The sequence below is a fragment of the Nicotiana tabacum genome, chromosome 14, assembly GCF_000715075.1.
Source record: "Nicotiana tabacum cultivar K326 chromosome 14, ASM71507v2, whole genome shotgun sequence".
Classification (NCBI taxonomy): domain Eukaryota; kingdom Viridiplantae; phylum Streptophyta; class Magnoliopsida; order Solanales; family Solanaceae; genus Nicotiana; species Nicotiana tabacum.
Window position 1 is genome coordinate 71,434,979 of NC_134093.1, and position 27,524 is coordinate 71,462,502.

General features: G+C 41.3%; 1 protein-coding gene across 1 annotated transcript; it reads right to left on the reverse strand.

Annotated features, from left to right (window-relative positions):
- Positions 1–484: 484 nt before the first annotated feature.
- On the reverse strand, positions 485–27,524 carry LOC107773306 (sodium/pyruvate cotransporter BASS2, chloroplastic). Its single transcript, XM_016592740.2, has 13 exons — positions 27,088–27,524; positions 26,820–26,934; positions 26,631–26,745; positions 26,188–26,229; positions 25,994–26,107; positions 25,850–25,912; positions 20,648–20,775; positions 18,339–18,420; positions 17,971–18,022; positions 17,737–17,834; positions 17,471–17,629; positions 1,052–1,141; positions 485–935 (listed from the first exon to the last, which is right to left on the reverse strand). Exons 1-13 carry the CDS (start codon positions 27,176–27,178, stop codon positions 858–860), a joined length of 1,227 nt encoding a protein of 408 aa, XP_016448226.1. The 5' UTR covers positions 27,179–27,524; the 3' UTR covers positions 485–857.

A 27,524-nucleotide genomic window follows, 5' to 3' on the forward strand; every position in this document is an offset into this window, starting at 1 on the left:
AAAAATATTTATTATGAAAGATTATAATTAAGTTTTTCATTTTTATTAAGCAAAATATGAAAATAAAATTGAAAAGTGCTTTTACTCTTTCAAAATAATTTAAATATATCAAAACAATTTCAATAAATATAAAAGATATTCACCCCAAAAAATCACTAAATACTAAAAATTTACCCTAAAGATAAGAAGAAATATTTATACACGAGGAGAGTTCCCAAGAATTGCAATTAGAATAGCATAAACATTAGAGTAAAGTAAGAAGGATTATTTTGGTATTTCAAAAGTTTTTGCCAAAGGTAAATTCGCGAAAAGGTAAAAACAACTTTTGCTTCGGAGCACTTTTTTCTCTCTCCTAAAAGCTTGGCCAAACACTTCCAACTTTTTAAAATAGCATTTTTTAAAGGAAAAAACAAATTTGACCTCCCAAAAACTTGGCCAAACAAGCTATAACAGTATAACTACACTTTACCCCCCCTGCTCAACATTTTTAATTCAAGCTCGTGTCCTTCATCCAACATAATCTTATCTATTCCAATAAATAGATGCAGTAAACCAAGAGTCCTACTAGAAATTTCCTAGTTTAACATTACAAGCACAGCCTTCTAAATTTTGCTTACAATGCCATGGGTAGCCCAATACATATTTAAAATATTTTGGAAGGCTCTCTAGTGCTATGCTTCTAACATATTAAATTGGAGAACTTTCTAAGGTCCAAAATTTAGCTTCGGCTACAGCTTCAGCCAAGAAATGCAAGCTACCCAGCCATGCCTTTGCATAATTAGACATGATTGAGCTTTTAACTTCATCTAACAAACTAACGACGACAAAAAGCAGCAGCAGCAGCAGCAGCGGAGGTCCTACTCCTTAAAATCATCCTTGTCATCAACAGGAATTGGCCGGTTCCTCCAGTACACAGCTAGAGCACTTCCACCAAGCTGTGAAACATGGTAACGATGAGAGAACATCCCAAAGAATTACAGTAGGAGTACATTAGACAAGATATGTAGGGTATAAATATGTATAAGGAAAATATATGGGCACAGGGTCCTACCGCCATGCAGACCACGCTAACAGCAGAAGGTACAGCAACAAGAGGGTTTGTGAAATGCTTCTGGGCAAGTAAAAATCCGAGTGCAGAACTCTGTGCGCACATAAATAAGAAAAGAGTTACAAATTTTCCACTCTAGTTTGGGGTTCACCAAAATGACTTCCGTTAATTGTAATCATCAAAAGATTGGATAACCTTTCAAAAAAGATGATAGCCCTCTTTATTACTGATATGACAACTTACTATGCATAATTAACCAATTTTGTGAACAATATGACCACCAAAAGTTACAAACAAAAGGTGATCAGCTTCTTGTAACGATCCAACCGGCCGTTTTGAGTTCTAGCATTTCGTTCTCTAATTCGAGACTTCGAGTGGCTTCATATGGTTGGTTTTGATCTTTGGGAAGTTTGGGATTGATTTGATAGCGTAATTCTCAATTTGAAAGCTTTAAGTTGGAAGTGTTAACCGAGGTTTGACTTGTGAGTAAACGACCCTGGATTCGTGTTTTGATAGTTCCAATAGATTCATAGTGATTGTAAACTTAGGCGTATGTCCGGATTTGAATTTGGAGGTACCTATGATGATTTGGCTCTTTTGCCGAAAGTTGACAATTTGAAGGTTTAGAAATTTCATAAGTTTGACCACAAGTTGACTTTGAGGCTATCGGGTTCGGATTGTTATTCCGAGACTTGAAATAGGTTCCCTTTGTCATATGGAACTTGTGTGCAAAGTTTGGTTTCATTCCGGGTTAAGTTAGTATGAATTGAACGCTTGATTGTGAATATTTGAAGTTCTTGAATTTGAAGGTTGTATGATGAGTTTTGGTGTTCGATTCTTGGTTTTGATGTTATTGATGATATTTCGAGCCTTCGGATTAGTTTGGATAATGTATTCGGACTTGTTGGTATGTTTGGACGAGGCACCAGGTGTGATTCGAGTGGGGAACCTCGCTTTTGCGAGGGACTTCTTCGCATTTGCGATGTTGGCTGTCATGTTGGGACTTCGCATTTGCGAAGTATTTTGATAGCATTTCGACATGGCGGGATGGGGCACTTCGCTTTTGCAATGTTTGTGGTCGCATTTGCGACGTCTGTTAGGTCAGTGGGGGTTTGCATTTGCGAGCCTGAGGTCGCATTTGCGACATTTGAAGCTGGTTATAAGTGGTGTATTTCGAAACTTAAACCCATTTTCTCATATTTTGAGCCCTAAACTTAGAGAGGGGCGATTTTTTAGGGGGGTTTTCACACAAGGCCAGAGGGTAAGTTTTTCCTACTTGATTTTGATATTATATCTTGTTTCCCCATGAATTATTACACCTAGATTATAGAATTTAAAAGAGAACTTTCGAGAGTTTTTGACTATGTTTTGGAAAATGAAATTTGGAGGTTTGAGAGTCGATTTGGATTCGGTTTTCGAATCTAATCACATATTTAGACTCGTGGGGTTATGGGTAGTCGGGATCTACCCCTTGACTGGTATTTCGACCGTGTAGGCCTGGGGTTGACTTTTGTTGCTTTTTGAGAATGGGGTAAAGATTGAAACTTTATTGTTTGGAATTGAATCCAATAGCGTTGTTTGATGTTATTAAGTTATTTTTTCCTAGATTTAAGCCGAATGGAGGTGAAATTTGGAGTTTATGTCATTTTATCTATTGATTATTAATCATTTCCTTTCGAGTTGTGTTACTTATTTCTTGGCTTACCAAGCATGTTGGCGTTGGATGCCATCACGACTAGGTGAGATTTTGGGTCGTAACACTTCTGCAAAAAAGTTCATTCAAGTTCCATTTTCTGAGCAAAGTCTGTAACGACCCCACCGATCGTTTTGAGCATTTGCATTTTCGTTCGGTGGTTTGAGGCAGCGAGTAGCTTCAGATGATGTATTATGACTTGCGTGTATGGTCAGTTTCGGTTTTCGAGTGGTTCGGGATTGATTTGAAAGAATTATTCTCATTTTAGAAGCTTTAAGTTGGAGGTGTTAACCAAGTTTGACTTTTGCATATTTGACCTCAGATCGGAGTTTTGATAGTTTTGTTAGGTCCGGACGGTGATTTTGGACTTAGGCGTAAGTCTGGAATTGGGTTCGGAGGTTTCTAGGTTGATTTGGCTCAAATTGGCGAAAGTTGAAAGTTTGATGCCTTGGAGAGTTGATAGGTTTGACCCAGGTTGACTTTGGGGTTATCGATGTCTGTTTGGGATTTCGAGCCATGGAATAGGTTTGTGTGGAGATTTATGATTTGTGTTGTAATGACCCGGCCGGTCGTTTTGAAAGTATTAGCCCCGATCTCCCTATTTATTGCTCTCTCTATTTCATTCTGTGGTTACGTGACTTGCCGGGATGTTTGGTTTTTGTTTCGGTTGAGTTTCAGAGTGAAATGGGACACATAGTCCCTAAATTGGAAGTTTATGTCGTAGGAGTTGACCGTAGATTGACTTGTGTGAAGAAGACTCCGGAATGGAGTTTTCACGGTTCCTATAACTCCGTATGGTGATTTTGGTCATGGGAGCATGTTCGAATATTGATTTGGAGGTCCGTAGGTCATTCCGGCGTTAATTGGCGAAAGATAGAAAGTTGGAAGATTTTTGGAAAGTTTAACCGGGAGTGGACTTTTTGATATCGGGGTTGGATTCCGATTCCGGAAGTTGGAATAGGTCCGTAATGTCGATTATGACTTGTGTGCAAAATTTGAGGTCAATCGGACGTTATTTGGTAGGGCTCGTTATCGGATGTAGAAGTTAAAAATCTATAAGTTCATTAGGCTTGAATTCGGGTGCGATTCGTGTTTTTGATGTTGTTTGAGGTGATTTGAGTCCTCGACTAAGTCTGTTAGGTGTTTTGGAACTAGTTGGTATATTCAGACGGGGTCCCGGGGGCCCCGGGTGTGATTCGGATCGATATCGGAATAAAATTTGGACTTGTGCAAATGCTGAAGCTCCCAGTTCTGGTGTCATCGCACCTGCGGAGGGATTGGTCGCAGGTGCAGACTCGCATGTGCGAGTAGTGGAACGCAGAAGCAGAGAGGGCAGTCCAGGCATGGCTCGCAGGTATGGCAATTGCTTCGCGGAAGCGGCGTCGCTTCAGCGTTGGAGAAGAACGCAGGTGCGGCCAGAAGCGCAGGTGCGACTTAGTCGCCGCAGGCGCGCATGCGCAGCTGCGACCTGCCCTCGCAGATGCGAAGTGTGCTGGGCTTAGTAATAACCGCATCTGCAATGGAAATTCCGCTGGTGTGGAGAGGTCGCAGGTGCGACATAACTCAGAAAAGAGGATTTTTTGAGGGTTTGCTTTATTTTCATTTTTGGGACTTTGAGAGCTCGGGTTGAGGCGAGATTTTGAGGGATTTTCAGACGAAGCATTTGGGTAAAGATTCTTGACTCGTTTTTGATTAATTCCCATGAATCAACTGTTAATTTCACCTTTTAATTATGGTTTTGGAGTTTAAAATTGGGGAAAAAGTGGAGAAGTTCTTAGACCAAGTTTTTGGGTTTTGAAAGGCTAAATGAGGTCGGATTTGGATAATTCTTGTATGGTTGGACTCGATATCGAATGGGTGTTCGGATTTTATGATTTTGGTCGGGTTCCGAGACGTATGCCAGGGTCGACTTTTTGGAGCGAGTTTTCCAGTTCTTCCAAAAATCATTATTTCATTATTTAAACTAGCTTCATATAGTTATATTTATAGTATGAAATTATTTTGGCTAAATTCGAGCCGTTTGGAGTTGGAAAATCGAGGGAAAAGCCTTCTAATTGATTGATTAAGCGTGGTTTGAGGTAAGTGACTTGTCTAACCTAGTGTGGGGGGAATTCTTCTTAGGATCTGGTATTTGGTGATAATTTGTGATATGTGAAGGTCGTGTACGTTAGGTGACGAGTGCGTACACGGGCTAAATATTGAAATTTCGATTTTTTCTACGTAGTTTCCTTTTCATGCCTTAATTGAGTTACTTTACCACGTTATAGTCATCATGTTTAGCCTAATTTCACATGTCTACTTGTCTTATCTCCTATTTGCAACTTGTATCACATGTTTAGTTGAATTACTTGTTTTTCTTGATTTCCGTATTCATTACTTAACTGTGAAAATTCTTTACTTGAAATTGCTATCCTTGAAATATCATTTATTTAGTTGTTGCGTTTTGGCTTTCGTGTTATTGTTGAAGTGATTGTTTGGTTGTTTGCACGAGGTTTCTGCCGTGCGGTTGTTATTGTTGGCACGAGGTTTCTGTCGTGTGGTTGTTGTTGTTGCACGAGGTTTCTGCCGTGCCGTTGTGATTATTGATACGCATGTGGTGGTATAAGGTCTGGGTGTTGAAACGCATGCGTTGAGATAAGGTGGGCTTGATACGCGTGGCTAGTAGGAAAACTATTAGAAGTCATGCGGTGTGATAAGGTGGGCTAAAAAGCGGGATGCTATTTCGGGAAAAATAATTTTCAAAACCAAATATAAAGGCTCCCGCGGTGATATAAGTAAAGACTGTGATTTGTTTTTACGATTTGGAACTACGAGGCGGTACCTCGGGAATGCCCCTGTTGTTCTTTATTTGCAGTATTGTTTGGTTCTTGTTTCCTTAACATGTAAAATTCTTGTTTTCCTTTCGTGTTGTATTAGCTTTCCTTGATCCCGTGTGGTTATTTCCCATAAATTCTTTATTGTTCACTTCCCAGTCATTTTCATTATATCATTATATCTTGTCTTGTTTCTTATTATCTCTAGTAGGGCCTTGACCTTACCTCGTCACTACTCTACCGAGGTTAGGCTTGGCACTTACTGGTACCGTTGTGGTGTACTCATACTACGCTTCTACTGTGCAGATCCAGGTACATCCTATCAGCCTCAATATTAGTGCGTTGTGTTGCTGCTTTGGAGACTTCAAGGTACACCTGCCCGTGTCCGCAGGCCTCGGAGTTCCCTTCTATTCTGTTCTTTTCTTGTTCCTTTATATTTTTGTAGACAGTGATGTATAGGAGCGTTCTGCACTGTATCTAGAGCTTTAGACTTATACTTCACTAGGTTTTGGAAGATGTACATTTTGGGGTGCAGATTTCCTTTATATATATAGTTGTGGATGTTTTGAGATTTAAATTATTATTATTTCGGTTATTCCGCATGTTTTGTTAGGCTTACCTAGTCTTAGAGACTAGGTGTCGTCACGACATCCTATGGAGGGAAATTTAGGATCGTGACAAGTTGGTATCAGAGCTCTAGGTTCATAGGTGTTATAAGTCACAAGCAGGTTTAGTAGAGTCTCGCGGATCGATACGGAAACGTATGTACTTACCTTCGGGAGGCTATAGAACTGTTAGGAAAAGCTTCACTTCTTTTGATTCCTTATCGTGCGAAATCTTTGACTTCGGATTCTAAATTTCTGTTTTTCTATTCTCTCACAGATGATGGTGAGAACACGTACAGCTGGATCAGATGACCAGGCACCCGCGCCCCCTGCCATAGACGTGAGAGGCCGGGGACGGGGTAGAAGCCGAGGACGTCCACGTGGTGCAGCCAGAGCACCTGCACGAGCTGCTACAGAGGAGCCACCAGTAGCTCCAATTGGAAGGTAGGCACTCGAGACGCCTGTTACTGCACCAACTCTCCAGGAGACTCTCGCCCAGTTTCTGAGAATGTTCGACACTTTAGCTAGGCGGGGTTGATCCCACTTGCTCCTGCCACATCTTAGGCCGGGGGAGGAGCACAGACTCCCGCCGGCCGTACCCCAGAGCAGCGGGTCCAGGTTGACCAGGTCCCAGAGGTCATACCAGTGCAGTCGGTAGCCCCAGTTCAGCCCGGGGTTAGGGCAGCAGCTTCTAAGGAGAAGCAGCTCAGGCTCGAGAGGTACAAGAAGTACCACCCTCCTACTTTCAATGGCTTGGCGTTAGAGGATGCCTTGGGCTTTCTTGAGCAGCGCCACCGTATCCTCCGTACTATGGGTATTGCGAAGTCTAGTGGGGTTGCTTTCACTACGTTCCATCTTAGGGGAGCGGCATATCAGTGGTGGCGAGCATATGAGTTGGGTAGTCCGACCGAAGCAGTTTCACTCACTTGGACTCAGTTCTCGGATATGTTCTTAAGGGAGTATGTTCCCCAGAGTCTCAGAAATGCATGGCGCGCAGAGTTTGAGCAGTTGCGCCAGGGTTCTATGACCCTGTCGGAGTACGTGGTCCGGTTCAGCGATTTGGCTAGGCATGCACCAGCCTTGGTTGCTACTGTTAGAGAGCAGGTCCGTCGATTTATCGAGGGGCTCAACCCCGGTATCAGATTTAGCATGGCCCGAGGGTTGGAGATGGACATCGCATACCAGCAGGTAGTGGGGATCGCTAGGAAATTGGAGGGTATGCTGACCCGGGAGAGAGAGGAGAGGGAGGCCAAGAGGTCTCGAGAGTCTGGCACATATAGTGGTACTCGTGCCCCAGCTGTAGCTCGTCATGGTAGGGGCTATGTGAGTCGTCCTGTTCATTCAGCACTTCCAGCTTCCAGCGGTATTCCGGCCACTCCTAGGCCTCAGGCTCCCTACTATGCACCGCCATTATCTAGTGCACCTCCTGCACGGGGTGCTTTCAGCGGTCAGTCCAACCGATCAGGCCCGAGCCAGACACACCAGCCACGTCCTCTGAGAGCTTGTTTTGAGTGTGGTGACACTCGTCATATGGTGAGGGATTGCCCATATTCAGGAGGGGTGCACCTCCACAGACTATTCAGGCTCCGTGTATTCCACCGGGTCCTCAGGCTTCTCAGTCCATGGTCGTCGCACCAGCTGCCACCCCACCTGCACAGCCAGCTAGAGGTGGAGGTCGGGCAGGCAGAGGTCGCCCTAGAGGGGAGGCCATGCCAGATATTATGCTCTTCCTGCTAGGACAGGGGCAGTTGCATCCGACTCTGTCATCACAGGTATTGTTCTGGTCTGTCATAGAGATGCATCACTCTTATTTGATCCAGGCTCCACTTATTCATGTGTCATCTTATTTTGCTCCGTATTTGGGCGTATCCCGTTATTCTTTGAGTTCGCCTGTCTATGTGTCTACACCTGTGGGGAGATTCTATTGTTCTTGATCGTGTGTATCGGTCGTGTTTAGTTGTTCTCAGTGGTTTTGAGACCAAAGCCGATTTACTGTTGCTCAGTATGGTAGACTTTGATATTATTTTGGGCATGGACTGGTTGTCGCCCTATCATGTTATCCTTGATTGTCACGCCAAGACGGTGACGTTGGCTATGCCAGGTCTACCGCGGTTAGAGTGGAGAGGTACTTTAGATTATGTTCCTAGCAGGGTTATTTCATTTCTAAAGGCTCAGCGGATGGTAGAGAAGGGGTTTGATGCGTATCTGGCATATGTGAGAGATGTCAATGTTGATACTCCTACCGTCGAGTCAGTTCCGGTAGTGAGGGATTATCCAGATGTATTCCCGACGGATCTTCCGGGCATGCCGCCCGACAGAGATATTGACTTTGGTATTGATTTGTTACCGGGCACTCAGCCCATTTCTATTCCACCCTATCGTATGGCCCCAACGGAGTTGAAAGAGTCAAAGGAACAGTTGCAGGAGTTGCTTGATAAGGGCTTCACTCGGCCCAGTGTGTTGCCTTGGGGTGCTCCAGTCTTATTTATAAAGAAGAAAGATTGTTCTATGCGTATGTGTATTGATTATCGCCAATTGAACAAGGTTATAGTGAAGAACAGGTATCAATTGTCACGTATTGATGACCTATTTGATCAGCTACAGGGTGCCAAAGTGTTCTCTAAGATCGACATGCGTTCAGGCTATCATTAGTTGAAGATTCGGGAGCCAGATATCCCAAAGGCTGCCTTCAGGACTCGGTATGGACATTACGAGTTCCTCGTGATGTCTTTTGGGTTGACCAACGCCCCAGCGGCATTCATACACTTGATGAACAGTGTATTTCAGCCCTATCTTGACTCGTTCGTCATTGTGTTTATTGACGACATTCTGGTGTACTCCCGTAGTCGGGAGGATCATGAGCAGCACCTGAGGACTGTGCTTCAGACCTTAAGAGAAAAGAAGTTATATGCAAAATTTTCGAAGTGTGAATTCTGGCTAGATTCAGTGGCATTTTTGGGCCATGTAGTATCGAGTGAGGGGATCAAGGTAGCCCCGAAGAAGATTGAAGCAGTGCAGAGTTGGCCTAGACCGTCCTCAGCTACGGAGATCCGAAGTTTTCTTGGCTTGGCGGGGTATTACCGTCGATTTGTAGAGGGCTTCTCGTCTACTGCATCACCTATGACCAGATTGACCCAAAAGGGTGCTCCGTTCAGGTGGACCAAGAAGCGTGAGGAGAGCTTTCAAAAGCTCAAGACTGTTTTGACTACAGCCCCAGTATTGGTATTGCCTACAGGTTCGGGGTCTTATACTGTGTATTGTGATGCGTCGCGCACTGGTCTCGGCGCGGTGTTGATGCAGGACGGTAAAGTGATTGCTTACGCATCTAGACAACTGAAGGTGCATGAGAAGAACTATCATGTCCACGACCTCGAGTTAGCAGCTATTGTTCAAGCCTTGAAAATCTGGCGGCACTATTTGTACGGTGTCCCTTGTAAGGTCTACACCGATCACCGGAGTCTACAGCATTTGTTCAAAAAGAAGAATCTTAACTTGCGGCAGCGAAGATGGTTAGAGTTGCTTAAGGACTATTATATCACCATTCTATATCATCCCGGGAAGGCCAATGTGGTGGTCGATGCCTTGAGTCGCAAGGCGGAGAGTTTGGGCAGCTTAGCATATCTACCGATAGCAGAGAGGCTATTAGCCTTGGATGTTCAGGCCTCCTTGGCCAACCAGTTTGTTAGATTGGATGTTTCTGAGCTGAGCCGAGTTTTGGCTTGTGTGGTTTCTCGGTCTTCTCTTTATGATCGTATCAGAGAGCGTTAGTATGATGACCCCCATCTGCTTGTCCTCAAGGACACGGTTCAGCACGGCGATGCCAAGGAGGTCACTATTGGAGATGACGGAGTATTACGGATGTAGGGCAGGCTATGTGTGCCCAATGTAGATGGCTTGCGTGAGTTGATTCTCCAGGAGGCTCACAGTTCGCGGTACTCCATTCATCCAGGTGCCGCGAAGATGTATCAGGACCTGAGGCAGCATTATTGGTGGAGGAGAATGAAGAAGGACATAGTGGAGTATGTATCTCGGTGCCTAAATTGTCAGCAGGTGAAGTATGAGCATCAGCGACCGGGTGGATTGCTTCAGAAGCTAGAGATTCCGGAGTGAAAATGGGAGCGGATTACTATGGATTTTGTTGTTGGCCTCCCACGGACTCAGAGGAAATTCGATGCAGTTTGGGTGATTGTGGATAGATTGACCAAGTCAGCTCATTTCATTCCAGTAATGACTACTTGCTCGTCAGAGCAACTGGCTCAGATTTATATTCGCGAGATTGTCAGGCTTCATGGCGTGCCGGTATCTATCATCTCTGACCGGGGTACGCAGTTTACATCGCGGTTCTGGAGAGCCGTACAGCATGAGCTAGGTACTCGGGTGGAGTTGAGTACAGCATTTCACCCTCAGACGAACGGACAGACCGAGCGCACTATTTAGATATTGGAGGATATGCTGCATGCGTGTGTGATGGATTTTGGGGGTTCTTGGGATCAGTTCTTGCAGCTTGCGGAGTTTGCCTACAACAACAGTTATCAGTCGAATATTCAGACGGCCCCGTTTGAGGCTTTGTATGGTAGGCGGTGCCGGTCTCCGGTGGGTTGGTTTGAGCCGGGTGAGGCTAGGCTATTGGGTACAGACTTGGTTCAGGATGCTTTGAAAAAGGTTAAATTGATTCAGGATCGACTTCGTACAGCCCAATCCAGACAGAAGAGTTATGTGAATCGAAAGGTTCGCGACGTTGCATTCATGGTTGGGGAGCGGGTCTTGCTCCGACTTTCGCCCATGAAGGGTGTTATGAGGTTCGGGAAGAAGGGCAAGCCGAGCCCTAGGTATATCGGGCCTTTTGATATTCTTGAGAGGGTTGGAGAGGTGACCTACAGACTTGCATTACCACCTAGTCTAGCTGCAGATCATCCAGTGTTCCATGTTTCTATGCTCCGGAAGTATCACGGCGATCCATCTCATGTGTATGACTTTAGCTCAGTCCAGTTGGACAAGGATCTATCTTATGTTGAGGAGCCGGTAGCCATTTTGAACAGGCAGGTCCGAAAGTTGAGGTCGAAGAACATTGCTTCAGTTAAGGTCCAGTGGAGGGGTCAGCCAGTCGAGGAGGCGACTTGGGAGACCGAGCATGATATGCGTAGCCGTTATCCTCATCTTTTCACCACTTCAGGTATGTCTCTATACTCATTCGAGGACGAACGTTTGTTTTAAGAGGGGAGGATGTAACGACCCGGCCGGTCATTTTGAGTGTATTAGCCCCGATACCCCTATTTATTGCTCCCTCTATTTCATTTTGTGGTTAGGTGACTTGCCGGGATGTTTGGTTTTGGTTTCGGGTGAGTTTCGGAGTGAAATGGGAACATAGTCCCTAAATTGGAAGTTTAAGTCGTAAGAGTTGACCGTAGTTTGACTTATGTGAAGATGACTCCGGAATGGAGTTTTGATGGTTCCTATAGCTCCGTATGGTGATTTTGGTCACAAGAGCGTGTCCGGATGTGATTTGGAGGTCCGTAAGTCATTCCGGCATTAATTGGCGAAAGTTGGAAAGTTGGAAGATTTTTGGAAAGTTTGACTGGGAGTGGACTTTTTGATATCGGGGTTGGATTCCGATTCCGGAAGTTGGAATAGGTCCGTAATGTCGATTATGACTTCTGTGCAAAATTTTAGGTCAATCGGACTTGATTTGGAAGGGTTCGGCATAGGATGTAGAAGTTAAAAATATATATGTTCATTAGGCTGGAATTATGGTGCGATTCGTGTTTTTTATGTTGTTTGAGATGATTTGAGGCCTAGACTAATAGCCTGTTTGGCCAAAGCTTATTTTTTGGCCAAAAGTGCTTTTTTTAGTCAAAGGTACTTTTTTGCCAAAATTAAGGTGTTTGCCCAAACTTTTTGAAGAAAAAAAAAGTACTTTTGAGTAGAAGCAGAAAAAATAGCTTCTCTCCAAAAGCACTTTTGATAAAAATACACTCAAAAGCACTTTTTAAAAGCTTGGCCAAACACTAATTGTTGCTCAAAAGTGCTTTTCAAATTAATTAGTCAAACACAAACTACTTCCCACCAAAAGTACTTTTTTGAAAAGCGCTTTTGACAAAAACACTTTTCAAAATAAGTAGATTTTAGAAGCTTGACCAAACAGGCTATAAGTCTGTTAGGTGTTTTGGAACTAGTTGGTAAATTCGGATGGGGTCCCGGGAGTTCCGGGCGTGATTCTGATCGATATCGGAACAAAATTTGGACTTGTGCAAATGTTGAAGCTCCCAGTTCTGGTGTCATCGTACCTGCGGAGAAATTGGCCGCAGGTGCGGACTCGCATGTGCAAGCAGTGGAACGCAGAAGCGGAGAGGGCAGTCCAGGCATGGCTCGCAGGTGCGGCAATTGTTCCGCAGAAGCGGCATCACTTCTGCGACGGAGAAGAACGCAGGTGCGGCCAGAAGCGCAGGTGCGACTTACTCGCCGCAGGCGCGCATACGCATGTGCGACCTGCCCTCGCAGATGCGAAGTGTGCTGGGATTGGTCATACCCGCACATGCGATGGAAATTCTGCAGGTGCGGAGCCGCAAATGCGGCAGTAAGGTCGCAGGTGCAACATAACTGGGCAAAAAAGAGGATTTTTCGAGGGTTTGCTTCATTTTCATTTTTGGGAGTTTGAGAGCTCGGACTGAGGCGAGATTTTGAGAGATTTTCAGAAGAAGCATTTATGTAATGATTCTTAACTCGTTTTTTATTAATTCCCATGAATCAACTATTAATTCACCTTTTAATTATGGTCTTGGAGTTTAAAATTGGGGAAAAAGTGCAGAAGTTCTTATACCAAGTTTTTGGGTTTTGAAAGGCTAAATGATATCGGATTTGGATAATTCTTGTATGGTTGGATTCGATATCGAATGGGTGTTTAGATTTTATGATTTTGGTCGGGTTCCGAGGTGTAGGCTCGGGTCGACTTTTTGGAGCGATTTTTCCAATTCTTGCAAAAATCATTATTTCATTATTTAAACTAGTTTCCTATAGTTATATTTATAGTATGAAATTATTTTGGCTAGATTCGAGCCGTTTGGAGTTGGAAAATCGAGTGAAAGGCCTTCCAATTGATTGATTAAGCGTGGTTTGAGGTAAGTGACTTGTCTAACCTTGTGTGAGGGAAATTTCCCTAAGGATCTGGTATTTGGTGATAATTGTGATATGTGAAGGTCGTGTACGCAATGTGACGAGTGCGTACACGGGCTAAATGTTAAAATTTCAATTTTTGCTACGTAGTTTCCTTTTACTTTACTACGTTATAGTCATCAAGTTTAGCCTAATTTCACATGTCTACTTGTCTTATCTCCTATTTGCAACTTGTATCACATGTTTAGTTGAATTACTTGCTTTTCTTGATTTCCGTATTCATTACTTAACTGTGGAAATTCTTTACTTGAAATTGCTATCCTTGAAATATCATTTATTTAGTTGTTGTGCTTTGGCTTTCGTGTTATTGTTGAAGTGATTGTTTGGTTGTTTGCACGAGGTTTCTGCCGTGCGGTTGTTATTGGTGGCACGAGGTTTCTGCCGTTCGGTTGTTGTTGTTGCACGAGGTTTCTGCCATGCCGTTGTGATTATTATGCAGTGGTATAAGGTCTGGGTGTTTGAAACGCATGCGTTGAGATATGGTGGGCTTGATACGCGTGGCTAGTAGGGGAACTACTAGAAGCCATGCGGTGTGATAAGGTGGGCTAAAACGCGAGATGCTATTTCGGGAAAAATAATTTTCAAAACCAAATATAAAGGCTCCTGCGGTGATATAAGGATAGACTGTGATTTGCTTTTACGATTTGGGACTACGAGGCGGTACCTCGGGAGTGCCCCGTTCTTCTTTATTTGCTGTATTGTTTGGTTCTTGTTTCCTTAACATGTAAAATTCTTGTTTTCCTTTCGTGTTGTATTAGCTTTGCTTGATTCCGTGTTGTTATTTCCCGTAAATTCTTTATTGTTCACTTCCCTGTCATTTTCATTATATCATTATATCTTCTGTCTTGTTTCTTATTATCTCCAATAGGGCCTTGACCTGACCTCGTCACTACTCTAACGAGGTTAGGCTTGGCACTTACTGAGTACCGTTGTGGTGTACTCATACTATGCTTCTGCACATGTTTTTATGCAGATCCAGGTACATCCTATCAGCCTCGATATTAGTGCGTTGTGTTGCTGCTTTGGAGACTTCAAGGTACACCTGCCCGCGTCCGCAGGCCTCGGAGTCCCCTTCTATCCTGTTCTTTTCTTGTTCCTTTATATTTTTGTAGACAGTGATGTATAGGTGCGTTCCGTACTGTATCTAGAGCTTGTGACTTATACTTTACCGGGTTTTGGGAGATGTACATGTTGGGTTGCAGATTTCCTTTATATATATAGTTTTGGATGTTTTGAGATTTAAATTATTATTATTTCGGTTATTCCGCATGTTTTGTTAGGCTTACCTAGTCTTAGAGACTAGGTGTCGTCACGACATCCTACGGAGGGAAATTTGGGGTCGTGACATATGTGTAAAATTTGAGGTCATTCCGAGTCTAGGCATGTTCAGCGTAATTTTGGAAATTGGAATTTTGAAATAGTTCATTAAGCTTGAATTGGTGTGCGATTCGTGGTTTCGATATTATTTTGTATGATTTGATGCTTCGAGTAGGTCCGCATTATGTTTTGGGAATGATTGGTATAATTTGATGGGTCTCGAGGGCCTCGGCTGTGTTTCGAATGAGTTTCGGACCATTTCACTCATGTTGGACTTGCTGATATTCTGGTGTGGTGGTGTTCATCGCGATCACGACTGAAGCATCGCAATCGCGGAGTGTTATTTGGGTGACTGATGATTTGCCCTACGCGTTCGCGATAAAGATGTTGCGTTCGCGGAGCCCGAAGGGATGTGTTCATCGCATTCACGACTTGTAAGTCGTGTTTGCGTAGAGGGAGAGTTGGATGGGGCGCCCAGTGGTTGGCCTTCGCGTTCGCAGGTGGGAGGTCGCTTTCGCGTAGGTCTGTGAAGGTGAGGGTCGCGTTCGCGGGTGCCAGACCTCGTTCGGGAAGGAGTATTTTGACCAGTGTATAAATTATTCTTCACGATCGAGAAGTAGGTCCCACGATCGCGAAGAGGACCCCTGGGCAGACTTATATAAAATTCTATTTCGAGGGTTTTAGTTGTTTTATTACATTTTGAGATTGGGACCTCGATTTTGGGCGATTTTGGAGGGGATTTTCACGACTTGGATTGGGGTAAGTATTTTTTACTCGGATTTGGTTATTTTTCATGATTTCATCCTTGTTTTTAGCATTTAATTGATGAATCTAAGTGAAGGAAATTAGGGATTTTGGTAAAACAAATTCTAATCCTCAAATTTGAGGATTTGAACCCCGATATGAAGTCGGATTTGGATGAAATTAGTATGGTTGAACTCGTATTTGAATGAGTGTTTGGAATTTGTGATTTTTGTCAGGTTTCGAGAGGCGGGCCAGGTTGACTTTTTGGGTTGACTTTTGATTCTCGTTCAAGATCGAATCTTTATTGTTTGGGGTTGTTTCCTACGGCTTTTATTGATGTTATTAAGTTATTTTGGCTAGATTCGAGCCGTCCGGAGGTTGATTCACGCCGGAAGGTATTTTTAGAGTACTGATTTGGCTTGTTTGAGGTAAGTATCTTGCCTAACCTAGTGTGGGGAATACCCCTTAGGATTTGGCCTTAATTGTTTATTTGTGTTATGTGAAAAGCAACATGTACACGAGGTGACGAGCATGTACACGAGGTGACGAGCGTGTACACGAGTGTTATGTGTGGCTTGTAACCGGAATAGATCTTAGGCTATTAATATGCCTTATTTCGGGGATAAATTGTATATGGAATATGCTCCATCACTTTGTGGCTATGTGAACGAGATCATTACACTTGTTTTAGCCATGGTAATACTTTATTTGTTAAAAACCCATCCGTATTTTACCATTTTCATGTTCTTGTGCACCTTGTTGATAAATTATGATCTCATATCCGTGAGGAAACTATGGTACTATTGTCTTTGTGATATTGTAGCACATGTAGACTTGTTCTGTGGATTGATTGTTGTTGTGCGGTGTATAAGGGTGGCATTTTACTGTTATTGTGATGCGGAGCGATACGGGTGGTTATTGTGATATTGTCTGGCGGAGCGATACGGGTGGCTATAGTGATATTGTCCGAACGGAGCGATACGGGTGGCTATTGTGTTATTGTCAGGGCGGAGCGATACGAGTGGGTGTTGTTGTTGTGATAAAAAATGTGGGCACAAGGTGCTATGTGTGTGTGTTTCTTTGTGTGACTTGATGTTGAAACTGAACCTTAACTTGCATTGAACTGTTATCACTTATTCTGATGAGGTTATTATTATTGTTTTCTGTTATACTTTTGTTGTCGGTCTTGATTTATTGCACAGGATATTTTTGACTAATGAGTATCGCATGACTTGACCTCGTCACTCCTTCACCGAGGCTAGTCTTGATACTTACTGGGTACGGACCGTGGTGTACTCATACTACATTTCCGTACATTTTTGCGCAGATTCAGGTGTTGGAGGTAGCGACCCAGGCAATGAGAGCTTCTTTGATCGTGAGAATTCAAAGTAGAGATGCTTTGATCGTTGCAATCCCTTGGAGTCATTTCCTTACAATTATATTGTCAATTCTCTATCCGAACAGTATTGTATTTTGAGATATTTCTATGTATTCAGTTAGAGCTCGTGACTCTGTATTACCTAGTTCTGAGGATATGTTGTGATTATCCCCGTGTTGGCTTGTATCACCTTTATTTCCGCATCTATATTAAACCTTGTTTCGTTATACCATGTCTTTAGTGATTTAATTGTTGTAAGTGATCGGCTACCTAGTTTTAGAAACTAGGTGCCATCATGACCTCTAAGGTGAAATTTGGGTCGTGACAAAGTCCCTCCCCCACCTAGGGAAGGAAAGCGAGTTCGTAAGAAGTAGCAGCAGCAGAATCTTATATAGCTAACTACCACAGATTAATGATGCTTCAATGGGACAAAAAACAAGACATTTTTCCACCTCTGGAAATAGTGAAATACTATATATTAGCATTTTGCATGACTTGTCATTTTCACTATCGGACACCCATCAGATATGCTTCTTAATATGCTGATGTATGGAGCTCAACCAGAGGAATTGATGATAGTATGGAAAGTATATCTGGACTTACATGAAGCAAAAGAAAAGAAAAGACAAGACAGGTATAAGGTATTAGAGTGGCTACAGAGATTAGTTCATCGCTATGCTGAGAAGTACAGAAGATAACTACCTGCATTCCACATTCTATGGAAATGGTTCTGGAAGTTGATTCACCAAATGAAAATTTTGAAAGCCAGTAGCCCAGAAAAAATGCTGCAGCGTGCAAGGCTGCCACTGGAAGGAGTAACTGTGCACCCTGAGTTTTCAGCACATCTGCCACTTGCCCGATCTTCAGAAGAAAAAAATATAGAAACTGGGTTAGCGTAGTATCTGCGAGAGAAAAGGAACATTACTATGCCTTCAACTAAAACTAGCCAGTAAATTATGCAAGCTTACCGGGCTTGCACAAAGAAGAGTGGTTAAAATAACTCCAATTAAAGGTGTAATGGTGATGATTTTTGAGGTAAATTTAGGAAAGAACTCATTTGATAGAACTGCAAAACAAAGTAAACTTGAATTAATATAGGCATATCTTATTTGAAGCTCTACGAAAGCAAGATCAGCATAAATACAATTTTCCATTGTGTTAGACTATTAAAAAAGACGGAAAGTATTAAAATATCCAGTTACCTCCAATAATTGTTGGCACTAGCACAACCTGAAAGGTGCTTATAGCAAGACCCTGTAAAGAGAATGGAAGATGATTGATTGGAAGAAAGTCTTGAGCAATTTTAAGAGGGCTATCAGCTTCGTTTGGAAAAATCTAACTTTAAACAGCCATACTTTGACGCTGTTAGGCTCCAAATTAGCCTGGTGACGAGTCCAGAAAATGTTTTGGTGCTTGTGCAAGGCATATTTCAGAAATTCTCCATTGTATACATGCATTTATGGGATAAACTTTGATAAATGTCACTGATATTGCATACATCAAGCTCTTTACATGGACGCATTATGATAAATGCAACAAATATTGAACACATCAGCACAGGTCAACTTACAGCAGCATCAACTGGGACAAGCTGACCAGCAAGAAGCTTAGTAAGCAGTGGTGTCATCACAATAGCTCCAATAGTTGAACACCTGCAATGATGCCATAGAAGCACTTACTCCACCAACTTCTCTAAGAAAGTTTCTGGTCATTAGCTTATTAGTTGTCCACAATTTTTTTATATGCCAATGGCAAATTTCTTGTCTAGGTGAACCTAATTTTGCACTGAGCAATAGCATAGGTCTGTTTTCTCCTCAACAGCCATCACTTTCTACAGGCTTAAAAAACTATGGCATCATTACCAAGGAAGCTAAAGTATAGCGGTTGAAAGTTCACATGCAGTCATTCATTTTCCCGTAATGAATTTTCATCTGCCAGAAATCATCCTAGACATAACAAAGGAGACCACTGTCAGCATAGTAACAAGTTTTCGTTTTCATCCGTTGCACTCTCTATTTATAGTACCAAGACAACCATTGTAGTAAGGCAGTAGTTCTCTGGAAATGCAACCCTTAGTTTAATTTTTTGATTTATTGATTACAAAAAAAACGCTAAAGGGCTACATCTCCATGGGTGGAACTACCACCTTGCTACAATCACTGTCCTGCTAATCATGCATTGCAGATCTCTATCCTCTACAGCAACGAAAAATGCTCAGGAAAAACACTAAGTTCATTGATCGGCTAACAATCAGCTGGTCAGGCTTTTGCCAGATACCACAAACACGCCCTCACCCTCATGAGCATTTATGGCCACAATGTGCACAACAGAGCTAAGTAGCTCGGACTCTGGTGCGGGTGTCCGATACGAGGAGGATCTAAAGGTCGGATCCTTCATTATCTAAATTTTAAGATTCGGGGGTACGAATCCAGGTACGAATACGGGTGCGGGGATTTGGCTAAAATATCTAAAAATAGAATTATAAAATATGTCTAAGTTATGAGACATTATGTGGAAGACTAACAAGTTATTTCGAGAAGGAGAAATATTGATCAAGAGGGAAATCCGAGAAGGAGATAAAAGAAAAGGACTAACAAATAAATTTCTATATAGAAGGTAATTCCATTTTCTTCAATTTCACCATACCTTTTGTTTTGATTTCAAAATCTTAATATCTGTCCCAAATTTCTCCATCCATCTTGATCAAAATACCCAAAATCGATTGACCAGATCCAGTGCGGATCCAACACTCACACTTACACCCACAGCCACGTTGTGTCAACAGGGGTGTGGCACCGAAAGTAAAGAGTCCGAGCAACTTAGCAATAGAGTCTACCTCAACATGTATCTCCAATGTCACAAGACATGCAACTATTCAGGAGCGCACAATGAATAACTACTTTATCAAATAAACGAAGAACTTTACAGGAACATAGGAATTTTGAGTCATTTCTCATTTAATTATGATGGTTGTAAGCTAGATAATCTTTGTCTTAAGTTTAAAGAAATTTTAACCTGGATTAATGGCCTCCTATCATTAGGGAGGAGAAACCACTCAAAAGCAACAATCTGATATATTGTAGATTGCATTGGCAAACAAAATTTCAGATCAACTTAGTTTTAACATGTCCCTTGTCTTTTTTAAAAACCAAATTAAGTCAATATTAGGTTTAAATGGGCTCAACGCTTGTATACAAAGCAAAAAGGCGGATCATCTTTATATAAATATTTCATTTTAAATGAATTTAAAATAATAGTCAAAGAGTAGGTGCAGAAGAGAACCTTTGGAGCAACGGTAAAGTTGTCTTCGTGTGACCTATAGGTCACGGATTTAAGCTGTGGAAGCAGCCACTAATGCTTGCATTAAGGTAAGCTATCTACATCATATACGGCCCTTCCCCGAACCCTGTGTGAACGCGGGATGATTTGTGCACCGAGCTGCCCTTTTTTTAGTCAAAGTGTAGGTGCACTGCTTTCTTAAAGACCTCAGAAACTGTATTGACTATCCCAACTTGAAATATCTTACAGCAAAGTAGTTGCCAGCTACAACTTTTTCTTAGGCAAGTTCATTTGCAATACAGGATAAATTTCCAATTTGGTGACGGTTTAGCATCTAACTTGGTAACCTGGGTTTAGCATCTAACTTGGTAACCATGACTTTTGCTAAGCACAGAAAATTGCACTCCTGAACTTGCCTAACTTCGACTTCTATGGTGGCTTCTTCTGCATTATAAATTAGTCATACTTTAGTTTCTATATTGAGCATTGAGTGCCGCTAACATCTATAACAAGAATAGCTTGCATAATCATAGCAAAGCTTATTGACAATAAAAACTTCCCAGGGAGTACATTAAATCTACATTCACAATCTCTGCTTACGTAGTCATAAGAACAGAAAGTGCTACATTCCCCTTTGAGATATATGTTGCCACATTTGACGCCTGACCTCCAGGACAGCATGACACCAAGATAAGACCAGTTGCAAGTGGGGCAGACAACTTTAGAGCCTACAAATCATACCAATTGGAGGAAGAGAACAATTAGTATTAGCTGACAAAAGTAATCTTAGAAAGCAGAATCAAGAGTTAGTCTTGCTAAGGAACAAAAAACACAACCAGAGAGAATAACAGCATCAACATGCTCAACTAGTAAGGTTAAACTTGAATACATATATCAAAAAATGTTTCTAGAGGTTAAATAATTTCTCTTTGGCAACAGAAGCGGTATCATAAATTATAGATAGTAGAACGTAGTGTGATCCTAATAGAACTAGCTTTAACAGAAAATTCACAACAAGGGATAAAGCAAACAGGGCAGCCCAGCGCACGAAGCATCCCGCGTTTACGCAGGATTCGGGGAAGGACCTAGGCAGTCTAACCTAATGCAAGCATCAGGTCGGATTCCACGGCTCAAACCCGTAACCTATAGGTCACACTGAGACAACTTTACCATTTCGTCAAGGATCCCCTTCAAATAGGGATAAAGCAAACAATTTGGATAAGCTTCATATGGTGTAATATGACTTGTGAGTATCGTCGGTTTTGGTTTTCGGGTGATTCGGGATTGATTTGGAAGAATGATTCTCATCTTAGAAGTTTAAGTTAGAAGAATTGATCAAGTTTGACTTTTGTGTATTTGACCCCGGATCGAAGTTTTGATGATTCCGTTAAGTCCGAATGGTGATTTTGGACTTGGGTGTATGCCCGGATTTGCATTTGGATGTTTCTAGAAAGTTTTGGCTATAACTGGCGAAAGTTGACAATTTGAAGGTTTGGAAAGTTCATATGTTTGACCGGGAGTTAATTTCGATGATATCGGGTTCGGATTGTTATTCCGGGAGTTGGAATAGGTTCATTATGTCATTTGAAACTTCTGTGCAAAATTTGAGGTTATTCCGGGTTGATTTGATATGGTTCGGCACGAGTTTTGGAAGTTGAAAGTTCAAAAGTTCATTAAGCATGATTTGAGGCGCGATTCGTGGTTTTGATGTTGTTATGTATAATTTGAGGCCCCGGGTAGGTCTGTGTTATGTTTTGGGACTTGTTGGCATGTTTGGACGGGGTCCTGAGGGGCTCGGATGAGTTTCGGAGTGGTTTCGGACCATTTCGGGTGGATTTTGTGTTGTTGATTGCTGGTGTATCTGCAGAGCATCGTGATCGCGGAGCTAGGCTCGCGATCGCGTAGAGGAAATTGGGCTGGGCTGTTTTATCTCTCCGCGAATATTAAGACGCGTTTGCGGAGACTGTGGAATTTGAGCTTCGCGTTCGCGTTTCTGAAGTCGTGTTCGTGCTGGTAAGCTGGGAGCTAGAGAACCCTTCTTCCCGTCCGTGAGACGCGGGTCGCGTCGCGTTGTGCGGCGTCTGTGGGTATTGCGTTTGCGCGGGAAGTGTCGCGAATGCGTAAGGCATTTTGTGACAGTGCATTTTTGTTCATCGCGAACGCGATGTTTCTTCCGCATTCGCGAAGAGTATATCTGGAGCAGATCTATAAGTACTCTATTTCGAAGGCTTTGGTCATTTTATCATATTTTGAGTTATGGAGCTCGGATTTAATCAATTTTGGAGGTGATTTTCACTGCATGGATTGGGGTAAGTATTTTTTACTCCATTTTGATTACATTCCATAATTCTATCTTTGATTTTGGCATTTTGATTATGAATTTGAAAGAAAAATTAGGGGGTTTTGTCTAAACTTTCATAAAGTGAATTATTGAGTTTTGAACATCGATTCAGGGTCGGATTTGAGTGAAATTAGTATGGTTGGACTCGTATTCGAATGGGTTGTCAGAATTTGCGAGTTCTATCGGGTCCGAGGTGCGGGCCCGGGTTTGACATTTTGGTTGACTTTGAGTATTTGACTAAAAATTCGACCTTTATTGCTTGGGTTTGTTTTCTATAGCATTATTTGATATTTTTGAGTTGCTTTTGGCTAGTTTCGAGTCGTTCGGAGGTTGATTTGTGCGGGATGGCGTTTCTAGAGTGTTGTTTGGCTTGCTCGGTATTGGATTTGGCTTGTTTGAGGTAAGTAACATATCTAAACTTGGATTTAAGGGTATTTAACCCTAGAAATACGTTATATGAAAGGTATTGGGGTGACGTATGCACTAGGTGACGGGCATGCGTACGTGCACGGTGTGTTCCTGATTTGAGGTGGCTTTTAGACTATTACTGGAATTGTTTTGCTATCATACCTTATTATACATATGTTTTCCCTACTTGTTCGGTTATTTGAACTGTGATTCATGTTAGACATCATGTCTAGGCTATGTGCTATTTGTTTGAGACTTGATAGGGCTATTCTTGCCGTTTCTGAGCTACATGCCTTATTTGTACACATGTTCTCAGTCATGATGCTATATCCATGTATGATATCTTTGTCTCAGTACTTCTTATTTGATTCCTCACATGTTGTTGATGCCTCCTATGTGTAACACTGATAAACTAAGTATCGTGAGATGTGTTTATCTGAGACTTAAATGGTAAATGACTGAGTTTGGGCCATGGAGCCGATTTGGCATTAATTATGAGGTGACGCGTACGCCAGGTCCATATTGGGCTAAGTGTTATTATTTTGGGGCGACGCGTGCACCAGGCCTCACTATTGGGCTATATGATTGTGATTAGCACTTGGGCAGGATCCTCCCCTCCGGAGTCTGACATGCCAGCAGTGGGGCAAGCACAGTGTCATATACACGTGCTCGATGATGGACAGTTATGCCAGGCACTTGTACAGTGTTAAGTGTGATTATTTTGATGGATCAACGGTAATATTGTTTGGGGCATTTGAGCCAGGCACCTGGAGTGTGCTAAGATTGTGTGTACTTAATGATTCCACTGTGAAAACTGATTTCTTGACATGTAGGCATAGAGATATATATTCCTCATGCTAGCCAGTGACATGACATTTGATTACTTGACATGTATATTTGACATGTAGGCATAGAGATGTACCTTTCTCATGCTAGACGGTGATATGACATTTGATTACTTGACATGTATACTTGCCATGTAGGCATAGAGATGTATTTTCAGCATGATAATTGGTAAACAAAAAGGGTTTATCTGATGTTGTAATTGGGAAAAATACAGTTCTTTCGATAAACTCGTGTTTAATTGATTTCAGTGAAAGATTTGAACTTTAACTGTTATACTAGAAAAGCATGTTTACTCTCCGTAACTAGGGGTGTCAATAGTTATTAAAAAACTGACTAAACCGACCGAACCGCACCGCACCGCACCGAACCGATTTTTAGGTTTCTTTTAATAAAACCGTAGGTTTTTATATAAATCTATAACCGTACCAATAATTAGGGTAGGTTTTTTATTTTATGAAAATAAACCGAAAAAATACCGAACCGTACCGAATAAATATACATGTAAAAAATATATTTATATATTATGTTTAAAAATAATAAAGCATTAAATTTTTCTTGGCCTTTGAAATTATAAATATGATTATAAGCCAACAAGTAATTAAAATCAAAATTTTAATTCCCAAACCTATTATGCTGCTCCTACTGAAACAAAATTATTTTCAGCATATTCACTAGCAAGACACAAGGTATTCTAGCGATTATGAGTAGCAAACTAAATGTATTGAATATGTTTCCTTTTGTATGATTTAGATTTATCTTTTTGAATATTTAATCTTCTATAGACTTTATTCTTGAGTCTCAACTTGGTTAATATCTTTCTATTCGTGTGATTCTTTTTTTTGTCTTTGCTTAGTTTCTTTTATACTGTTGTAGAATAGTTGATGGATCTATATTATGGTCATCTTTCATGTTTTCTTAATTCATCACCATTTAAACAGTAAAACTGTCTAGAGAGTTTTGCTAAGTCCTATAAAAATATATATGTTATTTCATTTTACTTTTACTAGCGACTTTTACATGACATTTAAAAAAATACCGAAAATTAACCGAACCGTACCGATAGCGAAGAGAAACCGACATGATTGGGACGGTTTCGGAAAGTTTAATTTTGGTTATACATAATAGAATAACCGAAAAATTAGTATAGTACAAATTTTATAAAATAACCGGCCGAACAGAACCATTGACACCCCTACCCGTAACTGTGAACGAGCCGAGAATAATATCTCTCAAGTTATTCACTATTGCTGTCTATTTTACATTATTATGAATTGTCATTGGCTATTGATGTTGGACTCTCACCGTTTTTTTTCGAGCCCGTCACTGCTTTTAACCTGAGGTTAGGTTTGTTACTTATTGAGTACATGGGGCCGGTTGTACTCATACTACACTTCGCACCTTGCGTGCAGATCTTGGAGTTGATATTGCTGTGTATGGCGGGAGCTGACATTGAAGATGTACCTGCGTTCCGATGCTAGCTGCTACTTGTCCTTGGTAGCTTTAGATTTTGAAATTATGTTTATGCATATTTTGGACAGATGGTGTATTTATTTCGTACCAACTTTGTAAATTCTAAGTCTTAAAAACTCATGACTTGTACTACCAATTCTTGAGAGTTTGTATAGAAAATTTAGTCATTTTACTCATTTACTCTTAATTATTCTCAAATGAGTTGTGTTGAATGTTACTTGGCTTACCTAGCCGGTTGGGTTAGATGTCATCACGACTGGTTGGAGTTTGGGTCGTGACATAAAAAGATACAACTCACATGAGTAATTTATCAATCAAACTTTCATATGCTTCTCTATTGAGTCTGTTGAGGTACATATACTATTGACGAAGTTTCCCTATTATGTTTAACTAACTTACATCTTAATATAAGAATAATAAGGGTAATAAATATTTCTGAAATAGACTATTCGGGCTTTTTTATGCCTTCTATTGGCTCACATAAGATAATTCCGGTGTAATGGAGCTGATCTTCATTCACTACCCTAAAGTGGTTTCGTTCGAGTCAAAGAGTATTGAGTCTCACCAAGTCAGAACACAAGTATACACATTTTGGGAACAACATTCGACAGTGATGTATTATCCTTTTTTCGTGTTTTTGATATAAGGTGTATTATACAAATTTTATTACGACTTCAACTTGATTTAAATCATCCGTAGACAAAACGAGTAACCCATTGAAGTAGGAGAAGACATACCATTGCTATTGCAAAGCCTAAAAGTGGTTTGATGAAGTACTGAGCCAGAAATCCAACACCAACCTGCAAACCAAGCAACCATTGGTGTCTGCTGGTACTTAATAAGAAAGAAATAGTAGGGAGCATGAACAAGTTATTATTTACAGTCCATGGGTTCCTTAAACATCGTCGGAAGTCCTCAAATGTTAGTGTCAAGCCCATCGAAAGCATTAGAAATCCCAAACCAAGAGTGAACAGGTCTGTTTCCAACCAAGTGACCTGTAAGATTCTCGTGTCCTATCAGTTGAAATTATTCATTTATCATAAATGGAATTGCAAAGAAAAACTAGTAAATTTACCGCGGCAGGTTTATAGATACCAAGGATTGTACCTAATATAACCTGCAAACATTGAGTAGCTGCACAGTTTCAAAAAAATGGTCTGTACTATGAAAAGGCCGCTAACAAAAATGATATATTAAAAAAATATACTCCCTCTGTTTCAATTTAGATGACACACTTTTCTTATTAGCCCGTTCCAAAAAAAATGGCATATTTCTACAATTGGAAATAATTCAACTTTAAACTCTTCATTTTACCTAATTTACCCTTAATGAGAAACTTTTATAACCACACAAATGTCATGGTCCCACAAAACTTTTATCCCTTAAGCTTTTAAGACAACAAGTTTCAAAAGTCTTTTTTTTTTTTCGAAAACTCCGTGCCGTGTCAAACTACCTCGTGTAAATTGAAACGGAGGGAGTAGTAAATATTTACTTTAAAATGGAGAAAAAAGGATATACCCAGAGAGGAAAAAGAGTGGTCAAAGTCTCAATTATTTTTTCGTATTGGCTCATTCCACTGCTTGGTAAGTCTCCAGACACATTTGTTGCTGCCTTGCAAGATATTTTTGAATTCCTAATGGACCAAAAAGCTTTTGTAACTCCAAATGAACAAAAGAATAAACAAGGAGCTTTGATTCAAGCACTAACCGCAGTGAAGTGATTCCAATAAATGAGGATTGAACTGGGAAAGCAACATCTGAAATTTGGTGCTTATTTTGAATGAACAAATTACATCTTCCAGTCTCATGTCCACTTCTTATACCTTAAAATGGACATTCAATATAACTATTAGTTAGGCTTAATAAAAGAAGGTTGCTAAGTTAATGCCAAAATCAACAATCGTATCAATACTCAACAGTAGCAAAATAGCAACTAAATAATGAACAGAACACTAAACAAGTAAGATTCCACATACTAAAATGGGTGGGAGTCCTTGGAGCATAACTTGGTCTGTGAAGTGCGTACAATTTACAATCTTTTACAATAAATCTGGACAAAGAAGCCATTTGATTTGATTAGATAAGCACAGTATGAAGGAAGATTGAGGGTTCAAGTAGAAGCGATATTGATTAGCATGAGGGGTTTTGTTTTGGAAAAGTGAGAGATGGGGTCCAAGATAGCAGATTCTAAAAGTCGTTGAAACCAATGAACCACACAAGGAAGATATCGGGATTATCCAAATATTTGAAGAACGATCGTAAATAATTATGGTCCCCCTCCCTCTAAATGTCGTTTGCTTGTATTTTGACTATGGGGTAGTGTGCTACCGTCACCTGGTTGGACACCTACATGCTGTTCCCACATAGCCAACTATGAAAAGTTGGAACAACTAGGTGTGTTGTATCCCCACAA